Raw genomic sequence first — 12220 nt, 5'->3', positions numbered from 1 at the left:
TAATGGACATGTATATGGCTATATTCCTGTAAAACTGCTTACTACATACATAGAAGGTCATTATATAGAAGTACGGGGGGAAAAAATCAGATTAAATGCAGGTTACTTACTCTGCAATTGTTCAGTTCTTCTGCTGTAACAATGATGGTTCCACAGTTCTTTCCTGGAATTCCTCTATTTTAAAAGAACAAAATATATTTATAAATGGAATTTTTTTTAAAAAATAAAAAACAAACAAAAGTAAAACATATCACTGTAGAAGAGTAATGTCTCATGTATAAACCCTTTTTTTATTCTTATCTGCAGTATGTTGACATAATTGGACAAACAACCAATTTTGCATTTGGCATTGTCACTGAAAGAAATAAGAATCCTTTGATATAAAACCGATGTCATGTAGTTGTAGCTAATATGATTTATTTTAACTAACGTTTTATTTGGATTGAAGAAAATGATGTAAGGCTTTTTTTATACTGCAAATACAGTACCACATAACAATCTGGAACCACAAAATGTACTAATATTTTTTGACAGTGTGCATAAGAAACATTCTTTCCCCATATAACAAATATTATCTGAAATATCAGTTCCTTTTACATTCAGTATATGTGAATGTATTGGATCAGCTGGAACATTCGTTTTAGTGGCCCTTTAAGAAGTTCACGTTGTTGATTTTGCTCCTAATCATAGAGTGGAAGAATTCAGGATAGCAAGGTCACTGTTGTACAGACTGAGAAAACAACACTCTCTTCACAGTTATAGATGTCCATTATAAAACCACTCCAGGAGCAAGGTATAATAATAATAATAATAATAATAATAATAATAATAATATATATAATAATATGGGAAGTCATAGATAGCCTTATTCACGTCCAAATGAAATTTGCACGTAAGTTGCACTTTAAAAAAGAGCACAGAACTTGAGTGTAGTTTCGACCATATTCAAATCTAAAGGTATCTCAAGATATGTTTTGATTTGAATCTGGGTGTAAGTAAGCTTTGCCTAAACAGAAAAGACTGTGGTATATGCACTTGCGCAAGCACAATCAAAAGGTCACATCAGAATGTATTAAAAAAAGCAAACATAATTAAATAAAATAATAACTCCTAATAGTGTAATCATTTATATAGTTATTTTTTAAAATTACTATTTTTGTGTACATTATGTACATAAATAACAATGATTTCAATGCGTACTGTATATACAACGCATTTTTAGAGTATTTCTTAGTTGCATACAGTAGTTCTGTGATAGTGGAACGCATACATGTAATTTTTAAATCAAAGACTACGACGTTTACACCTGCCCCATAGTGGGTGCATAAGATACGGGTGAAAACCAGCCTATGTACGACAAACACAGGAAATGAATCGTCCTCATGTGTCAGAACATCCCTACTGTGCGTGTCTTTCCACGTTTCCCATAGGCAGCCATAAGTGTCATTTGCGTTCGAACATGAATTGCAATTGCATTCAATGGCGTAACGTCTATTTGTGGGCAAGCGCAGAGCTATTTCATGCAAGATACTCTACAGAAATGGACGTACGTCCCAAAATGAATCAGGCCCAAAGAGTCTAATAATAATGACTAAGGACCTGGAGAACACTTGATGCATAACTTAGCAGAATAACTATTGTAGGTTTTGGTGGGGAAAGTGTGTGTGTCAAGTTTAAAAAAGAAGCATCGTCAGTCACCAATATTAAAAAAGTCATTGGCAACTGGAATTTCTATGAAGCTACGTTTGGTGTGGTTCGGTTGGAATGACGAGAGATAGTAGAAGAAGAAAATATAACAGAAGATCTAGTCATTGTAAAAATTTAAAGATAGTCAGCTGCTGGCCATAATGATTGTTCTTCACCATTGATCTTAACTGAATTTCCTTCCTCTTCTGGTTCTGGAGATTGCTTTTGCTTTCATGCTGCATGGGCACACTTAAAGTAGCTGTGTACACCATATTTTTTGGGCATCACTGCTGAACATAGAGCTTGGACCTTTATTCCTCATATATACAGAAATTGTGGTGGCAGCAGAGATCCTGAAGCATGAAACTCACTGATCATCAAAATAGCATTATCCACCATTTCAGTTTTGGATAATGCAAAAGATTAACAAGATAACAGAAGAGATAAATTGAAACTTTCTGTCATAAATTGGAAATGTTACGTTTTGAACATATGAAACACTGTATTCCCACAAAACAACCTTACCCCAACCATGAAAAATGTCAGTGGGGGTATCAGTGCAAAGATCCAGATGCTATGAAATTGTTAAGGAAACAAGAATTTTACATTAACATGTCTTCAGGATTGACATTTTTATTCCATATAGTATAACAATATATCACCAGTAGTTTTGGTTTAGTGAACACCACAATAAAATGTTCCTTTTTGTATAACATGCGTAATGTAGTTGTTTTATATATTTGTTTCTGTTATGTTGCCAGGTAAGAGATAGTAGCTACTTACCAGTAATTTGCACAACTGAGCTAAGAGGTGTGGAGTCCAACGCGCATGAAGGTATGGGCCTTGCTGCATGGGGAAAGCAGGCTGAGGTTCTCAATGTCAGTCACTGGTAAAGTAGGTAGGTGAAATAGAGAGGTCAGATGGTCTGAGGTCAAAACCAGATGGTAATGTGGTACTGAATTAAGATGCAAAGAGGAGTCAGGGGAAGCCAAAGGTCAGAGCCAGACGAGTGCTGCAGACAAAATCAGGATTCAGAACAATAGTCAAAGCTAAGCCGAAGTCACAAGCCGAAGGAAAATGCCAGATACCGGGAACATGGAGCAAGGAGCTGGATACAAGAACAGGTAAGCTTGCTGGAGCTAAGTAGACCTAATACTCAGGCACCAATATAGAAGGATTAATTGGTATCCCGGCAGTCAGCGACCGCCATAACTCAGAATTGCGTCTCTTTGCTCAGCAGAGGTTGAAAATATACATACTTCATCACCCCTTAAAAGCGCTGGGTATAAAAGTAACGCCTTGCAGCTATTGAAGGGAAACTGCAATTCCCATACAACAGACTACAATAAATATAAGTATAACAGCGCTAAAAATTAGAAGTTAAAAATGAACACTTGCTGGTCTGGTTTATATATTGCTGCTTCTGCAATCACCCTATATAAAAAAACATCAACCGATGGATGAAAATTGCACTGTTTGATGGATTATCTATTTCTTCTACATGTCTATATATATACCTGAGCTCAAGCGTTTTAACAAATTATGCTTAAGACAATGTAATACTACAATTTTTTTAAAAAATAAATTTTACTATATCCACAGATCAACAGACTGTGTGTTAGTAGTAGCTCCTGTACACTGTTGTATATTTATTTATTGTAGCCCTTTGAGGTTCATCTCATTACATACTTGCCTACTCTCCCGGAAATCCCGGGAGGCTCCCGAATTTCAGGGAGTCTTCCCAGGCTCCCGGAAGAGTAGGCAAACCTCCCGTGTTCGCCGAAATTCACGGCATTGAATGGTGGGGACGGGGCTTAATCACGTCATTAAGCCTCGCCCCGCTATCCAATGTCGTGAATTTCAGCATTTTATAGTGGGGGCGGGCTATAGTGACTTGACAACGTCACCACCCCCCTCCTACCCCCTGTCACATGACTTCTCCCCCGGATCTTCCGGGGGAGAAATTTTAAAAGTTGGCATATATGTCTCACTATATATTATTACCATGTCAGCACAATAAATTAAATATAGGTATGAATTTATGGCATAAAAAAATTAACCTATATTCAACTGTGAATATAAGTATGATCAAACACTTTCAACAGGCATGCAACTAGCAAAATTGAGAGCTGAAAAAAAATCAATAGCTAGTTTAGAAAATTGTTCTTTTACCAATCTTGTTTTTTTGCAAAAAGCACAAAAAACAGATAATTAGGCACTAACGGGTAAAATATCATAAATCACTTCACCAACCGCTACAACATACAACAGATACTGTTTCTGCCAGATGTGTACAAGAACTAACAAAAATGTCGAGGAGCGCTGTTTATGGTGAAATATTATTAATTCTCATATTTAAGAGTAAAACAATTTATAAAAATACACACACACACATATATATATATATATGGGCAGCACGGTGGCTCAGTGGTTAGCACTTCTGCCTCACAGCGCTGGGGTCATGAGTTCAATTCCCAACCATGTTCTTATCTGTGTGGAGTTTATATGTTCTCCCTGTGTTTGCGTGGGTTTCCTCCGGGTGCTCCAGTTTCCTCCCACACTCCAAAAACATACTGGTAGGTTAATTGGCTGCTATCAAAAATTAACCCTAGTCTACCTCTCTCTCTCTCTCTCTCTGTGTGTGTGTGTATGTTAGGGAATTTAGACTGTAAGCTCCAATGGGTCAGGGACTGATGTGAATGAGTTCTCTGTACAGCGCTGCGGAATCAGTGGCGCTATATAAATAAATGGTGATGATGATGATGATGATGATATATACACATAAACAAATAATGTAATAAAATGTATATTCCCTGATTGTGGCAAATTCAAAAGCAGTTGTTGATCTATCCCTCAGCACCAATACTTTGCTGGTTATAATTGATTAGTAACCCTTATATATGGCCATTTGAATTTGCATATATATGGGTTAGTAATCAAGTATAACCAGCAACGTATTGGTGCTGAGGGATAGATCAACAACTGCTTTTGAATTTGCCACAATCAGGGAATATACATTTTATTACATTATTTGTTTATATATATATATATATATATATATATATATTATATATATATATATATATATATATATATATATATATATATATATATATATATATATATATTATATATATATATATATATATATATATATATATATATATATATAGTTATAAATTGTTTTACTCTTAATAAATATGAGAATTAATAATATTGCACCATAACCAGCGCTCCTCGACATTTTTGTTAGTTCTTGTACAATCTTGTAAAAGCCTGTTTATCTCTCATGCTAAGTTCTTGAGAAAAACACCCAACTAATTTCAAATAAAACCCTCATGTCATCAATAAATGCTTATTTTATTTTTTCATAGTTGCAAAACAAGTTTTTTTATATATCAGTTGGGACTACAAATTGCCTATGTTAACAGGTCCTTACATTTGAAATAACCTTATCTTGCACACAATGCAGCGGTCACAATTACTTTTCACCACTTGGAGCAACGCAATTTATGCCAATTAGTTTGTGAAATTTATCAGTTTATGACCAGTAAACATTGGACTCAACGGAATATTTTCAAGGTAACTAACTTTTGGCTAATAAGATCATACATGCATAATATATTAAAGGCATAAATAATATCCTGTGACATATAATACTAATTCCCAATAGCATGGGATAGTATCTCTATCTATAATGATAAAACTATTTGATCTGAAATTGAGCCTGCCCATAAACTCAAAGCTCAGTCTCACACCTTTAAATTGATGGATAAGGAAAAGAGTGGTAAAATAAAGTCAGGTTTATAAACCAAAATGCGTGAGTATAGAGATGCTCTTTTATTTATTTTTTTAAAAACTGTTTTTTGAATCGTTTCATTTAATCAGTTCTAAGGTTTCAAAATTTGACAGGAATTCCCAAACTTTAGATTGGTTAAAAATTTGTGCTACTTTTGAGCAGTACAAACAGGTTGGACCATATTTCAGCTGACACTAACATGACTGAGGTCAAAGGAGAGAAAGAGGAAAGAACTGGCTATCATTAAGATTGTATGTAACTACGCATATACCTAATGCAAGGACAATAAAAAAACAATTTTATTCATCAATTAAGTATGAAAAGGTTAAATATTATTAAAAAGCAGCGAAATAAGGAAGTGATCAAATGTGAAATAAAATGATTTAAAACCTGCCGTGCATGACTCTTATTCTATCAATATGTATCAATATTTATAGATTGTGAAAACACCTTGTCAAAGATTTTCAGGCATTGAAAGAATTTTTTTGCAATCTAACGCGTATATTATTATACTTCCCAATATTTAATGAACAAATATATATAATTTAAATTGTAAATGGGAAGTAATCACGCTAGTTGTTTTTACCATCTGCCTCAAATTGTAACCAATAAGAATTATGTGTGGCTGTGAACTATTAGTTATACATTCATTCTGTGTATTCTCTTATCATAATAAAGGTAACCGATATTAACTCCTTTAGCACCTCCCATATTGTATTGTAATATCAGCCTTTTAAATTATTGAAACTGTAGCAGGATTTTCCCATTATGATAATAAGAAAAATCCCCTTTAACAAATACGCTCGTAAATATTGTTAATAAAGCCATAGACATATATCGCAGGTAAAATAGACTGCTATTAATTTGTATTGTTAATCATAGACTAGCTTTTGCAAGCATGAATGTCCGATAGTTATAGTCTTATAGAATGTTAAGGCTGTAACAAAAATATAATAGTATAGGATATTCACATTGTCGATTAAGCTAGTAAACAGCAATAGCAGGCTGTGAAGTAAGTAGTAAGTAGAATAGACTGCGGAATCAGTGGCGCTATATAAATAAATGGTGATGATGATGACTGCTATTAGTTCATATTACTAATCAAGACTAGCAGCTGCACACGAGAACTTATACCTCTGACAGAGGAAAAGTAAGTAAATATTTGGTGACAGGAGTTAATTGCTAACTACCTGTCATAAATCTTGCTGGGGATTGGGCAGTATAACTTAGACAGCTAACATTGAGATGTATTAATTCCGTTTAGTTTATCGCAAATAAAAGATTTATCAAGCACAGCAGCAAAAGCCAACGCGCGATTCGCTGTCGAGATTTATCTAGGCAAATCTTGACAAGTGCGACAAGAACTTTTTTCTTTTGCAATTTTGATTTGATTTGCATGATTGAGCCAGTTCACACATAACTGAGCTTAGATGGATACATTGTAACACTTTTATAGTGAAACCCTAGACATGGAACGGCAAACGTTGAACATAGTAATCAAATTATTTTTTTTAACAAAATACTATAAAATGTAGCTATTTAAATTGGAAAGGGCAACATTTTATAGTAAGTCTAGCATTTCTAAAGTGAACCTCGAATGCAACCTGTGAATATGATTTGCAAATTTTGAACCAGAGTATAGTGAAGATTATATGGTGAACATGTTCAAGACCCTTGAAAACTGGGAAATTTCAAAACAATTTGATATTTTTGAGCATTTCTAGTGAGAAACTGGATAGCAAGGTCATATCAGGCTGAGGCCAATATAGATATTTTATGGATATTCTGACAATGATCCAGATTGCACACTGTTACTGTAAGTTCGGTGCACTCCATATAAAGTTAATGCAAGCAGTATTTGCATAACACTAGTTTTGCTTCAAACCATCATCACCCTATAACATATTTAATTTTACCGAGGAACTTATTTACATTTGGAAAATTCTTTATTACATTCTTTTGTAAAAGAGAAAAACAACTCAAAATGTAATTCTCAAATGTGTACATCAATATTAAACACCATTCCATTTATAACATTTTTAATGTTTAAATTTACATCTCCCACTCCCAGCTAGAAGAACTATTGGGGTCCAATGCCTTTGAGAATGCACTTCTGCCGCTTCCTCTGGCAATGACAACCCGGGAGAATTCAAATGCAAACTGTGCCAACAGTGTACTTTCTAATGCAGCTCTCACTGGACACAGAACGGTTTTCCTCACTCCTAGCAGAGAACATCAATGTATAGAACAGCAACAGGATTGAGTTCTGGGGGTTCCTGACTAACTCTGATAAATTTGGGGGAAGGAAAGTTTGATCAAAATATTTTTAGAAGGGAAATATGTTTTAAGGAAAGAGGATGAAGATTAAAGCATGGTTATGCGCAGGGCCCTCTTAAGAACCTCTTGGACCCCCGGGCACAGCAGTGCACCGGGGCCCCTATATATACAAAAAAAAATAAAAATGATTATATATATGGGCCCGCCCGACATCCATTGCGGAGCGCGACGGAGGAGGAGACCAGGGAGGGAGCCGATCGCCAGCTGACAGCACGGTAAGTATTTTCTTCTTTTTTTGCAGGGTTTTTTTTTCCTGCCTCCGGAGGGCCCCCCTGGGCTGCAGGGCTCCCGGGCACCTGCCCTGCGTGCCCAATGGGAAAGACGGCCCTGGTTATGCGCTAGTACTATATACTCAGCACTGAAAAGATATACATAAGGAATTTGCAGTGGCCAAATAAAAGCCCCACTAACATTTTACACAATTACAATAAAGGAACAAATTAAGTAACTAGTTAAACAGCACACTTTTTGATATGTTCAGCAATTAAGTTTACATGTGCTAAAACAGGACAATTGTTAAAAAGTCTCTGCATTATCACTTTGCTAATGGATACAAGTGCGCTGTAGGTATTTATAAAAGGTGATTTCATACTTTGATTATTAAATGTTGAGGTGCATTGTTGGCAGGTGTAAATCAGTGGTACATACCCACCTTGCACAAAGCTACTTGGTAATATGTTTATGTATAAAAAATGCAAAACATCAACAAAGAGGATTTAAATATTCTGGGAAATGTTGAGGCATTGCCTATAAATAGATACATGAGACACTGTTACAGACTACTCAATGAACAAAACCATTCAGGTCTACTTTCCTATCAACTTTCTTCAAAAACAGCTGGATATGTTATTTATGTATTGATGAAAACCTAGAAAGAAAGGTCACACATCCTACATGCTTACACAAAGCAGATAGATAAACACTAAAGGCTAGGTTCACTAAAGGGCGGTTTGCACAAACCGCCGCTTTTCAGCTATTTTTCCGGCGGTTTCACTAAAGCCCAAACCCCCATTAAAATGGCCAGAATTGACATTTTTCAAAACCACCACTTTACAAACCGCCATCTCGATTTTAACAATGATGAACATACAAACAGTCGGATTTACTAAGCTGGGGTTTTCAAAACCGCTGCAAAACAGCCATCTAAATGGCCAAAATGAAAGAGGTTGTTGTGAATGGCGAAATTAATCACACAGCATACTGTTTGAACTATTTTACCATTCAGAACATAAGAGAAAGCATCATTGACATTTTATATATTTGGAAAATCATTATTTATTGATAGAGGAAGAAAATAAATTTAATTTTAACTTATGAGAGAATTTTTTTTTATATATTTTTTTAAAGGGACACTACTATAGCATTATATTAAGTGGGAAATGTGATTATATAATATTCTTAACTGATTGTTAATGGTGGATATAATTATTTATGTTGTACAATTTGTCATTACATATTGTCCGAATATTATAATAATTAAATAATTTTATCCCCTTAATATAATGATTTATTTTTTCCCCCTCATAAGTTAATATTTAATTCATTTTGCCACTTAATCAATAAATAATGATTCCCAACATAATTTAAATGTCAATGGTGCTTTCTCTTATGTTCAGAATGGCAATATAGTTCAAAGCAACATGTTTAAGCTGTCCAGCCATTCTGAAGCACTTCTTAAAACTGTCCTGTCTTTTGGATGGCGGTTTTGATGGTGGTTTCATCCAAACCGACAGCCGTTTAGCTTTTTCAGTCCGCCATTCATCACCAGTCATTTTAAGTTGAAGCCACAAGCCGCCCGATAGTAAATGTGGCGGCTTGGACCACTAAACCGCCGGAGATTGGTGGCGGTTTGAAACCGCCACCAAACTAAATTCTTAGTAAATCTAGCCCTAAATGTCAATACACACCCTTATTACTAGTTGCCACACTGGGGTCATTTAAACAGGTATGTGCAGTGCAAAATGTGTTTAAAACGGATTTGCTTAGCGTGCAGAATTGTGTATATGCCTAGAGCAAGCTCAGAATAAGTTTGTCATTCAGTAGTTATGGAATTTTCTGCCTCTTTGTCAGTTCAATTTCTGCAGTTCCAATATGCTAGGGCTCAATGAAATTTAGCACTGCCTACCTGTATTCAATTCCCTATTAAACATGTGAGAAAGTAAGGGGAGAAAAGAGATGTTTTAAGTCAAGTGATTGCGAGTTTGAATCTTTTACTTTGTTTTCCAAGCACAATCCTGCACATCATTCCTAATGTAAATTTAAAAAGATTCCGATGTTCCAGCTTATTTAAGTCTAAAACCCTCAACGTTTAATATCAGTTTGAACCCCTACATCTTTCAAATGAAGGATGTATTATTGTGAAGGTATAGATGATGCATATGATGCAGTCCACAATGTCTTGTACCTGCAGGGACACAACACCCTGAAGATAGGATAGGGCCTTCTCCATCCAATTTATCTTAAATACAGTGATCTACTCCTCCCCACATAATAAACATTTGCATAACAAAGGATGCTCAGAAATGTCATGAATATAGGTGCGGTGCAACGGTTATTCATTATTAATAGAAAAAAAAAATCAAAAACAAGTATATATAGGGTTACACTATCTCAATTACATACTATCAGATAGCAGTGTCAAATACTGAAAAACAAGGTAGTATATTTATAGCATATATATATATATATATATATATATGTGCATATAAACACATCAGAGGGTGCAAGGCACAGGTTTAAATAAGGTAATGCACAATTGCTGATCTTTTTCATGTTCTGTCATACCTGGTACATATTTTGGGATCCTTGATCCCAAAATATTATCTGGTACTATTTATTATCTGGTAAGCATAATAAATTTCTACCATACTTATAGGTTTTGGTACCTATAATACTATACTATAAGATGCCCTGCCTTCTTGCTCGCAGACCCCTTCTTATATTTAATGCCTTCCCACTCGCCTCCTATTGGTCCCACGCATTGGTGGGATATTTAAAGCACTTGACATAGTTGTCAGGTACCAGTTCTTTGTGCTCACTTCTCTGCAAGTGTTAGGACCTGGCTCAGTCTCTCGCCCTCTGCTCCTGGTATCCCTGCTCAGTATCTCATGTCCGCAGACTAAATATTGGACTTCCACGCTGTTCCAGTGACTCCGTTATTGTCTACTCTGAGTTACCTCCTAGTGTACGGCTACAGTTCAGTATCTCCTGTCCGCAGACTACATTTTGGACTTCCACGCTGTTCCAGTAACTCCATTATTATCTACTTTGTGTTACCTCCTCCTGTACCGCTGCAGTTCAGTGCTTCTTGCCCGCAGCCTACCAATTGGACTCCCACATTGTTCAAGTGAGTCTACTACTTACTAATCTCTCTGTTCTCTTTTCTCCCAAACCGGTCTGTCTGGTTCTCTCTCCTGGGACCAAGACCTGCGGGACAGGGACTGCAAAGACCATACCTCCTTGGATGGGGGGGGCTCCCGGCAAAGACTATCTGTTTCGTTAGACTCCGCACCTCTGAGTTGAGTTGTGTCAGGTCAGGCAGATCCTAAGATCATCCGTGAATTCCGTGACAATATATTATATATATACACATATGTTTGTATGTCATATGCTCAGATATTAACATGAGCTGTTCAGTTTGTAGGGGGGGTTATTCTTTGTCTGTTGTTACCGGGATTTGCTATGACTGATTCCCATTTTACAAACTTGAGATGTGACATGCTAGTATGACAACTGCCTGATTTGCATATTGTTATGTGAATGATTTATTTATTGAACTGCATAAGCCGCCTTGTAATGCTAATATTGTTATGTTTGCATGCCCGCTGTGTCTCTTGTATGCATTTAATAAGTAACAGAGCTGAGGTTTGGGCTTGAAAAAGACTGTGCTGCTGTACTATTGTATAAATAAAACTTATTAATTTCATAGAAATGCATAACTATTACCCCATGACTGTTGTCAATCTGAGTGTTTCCATTCCCTCATAGTATTTACCACTTTCTGAAATATAAAATCCTCTTACTTTTTTATACCCAGGAAAAACAAATCCTGCAATGACTATATTTCAGGTACTTATTTAATTTCCATTACTTTAATAAGGTTATCCACCAAGCCAGGATTAAAATTGCCCTCATCTAGAATCTCTCCTGATTCCATATCTGAATAATTAGAAATGTCAGACCTAGATAACTGTTGGCCTGCAGAACAAACACCCGCAGCCTCAAGGCTTATTTGAGAATTGAATCTCTTTAACAGTATCTAAGATCTTCTTGGTTACAAAATTGTCTTAAACAGCAAATTTCATCCATTCGATAAGTTCCTCTATCTGAGGAGGTGACAGTTTTTCATTATAAAAACAATTTGTGAAAAACTTTCCAAAGTATCCTTCAGGAAGCTGT

General features: G+C 35.7%; 1 protein-coding gene across 2 annotated transcripts in view; it reads right to left on the bottom strand.

Annotated features, from left to right (window-relative positions):
* Positions 1-12220, bottom strand: part of CPNE8 (copine 8) — a 349264-nt gene that overhangs the window by 152838 nt on the left and 184206 nt on the right. For both annotated transcript variants that reach the window (XM_075208844.1, XM_075208843.1), the window contains exon 7: positions 111-174. In XM_075208844.1, coding sequence (XP_075064945.1) covers positions 111-174 — 64 coding nt within the window. The remainder of the gene's footprint in view (positions 1-110; positions 175-12220) is intronic.

The sequence above is a fragment of the Mixophyes fleayi genome, chromosome 4 (assembly GCF_038048845.1).
Source record: "Mixophyes fleayi isolate aMixFle1 chromosome 4, aMixFle1.hap1, whole genome shotgun sequence".
Classification (NCBI taxonomy): Eukaryota; Metazoa; Chordata; class Amphibia; order Anura; family Limnodynastidae; genus Mixophyes; species Mixophyes fleayi.
Note: the sequence above shows the minus strand (reverse complement) of the source record. Positions and strands in the feature narration are given on the sequence as shown.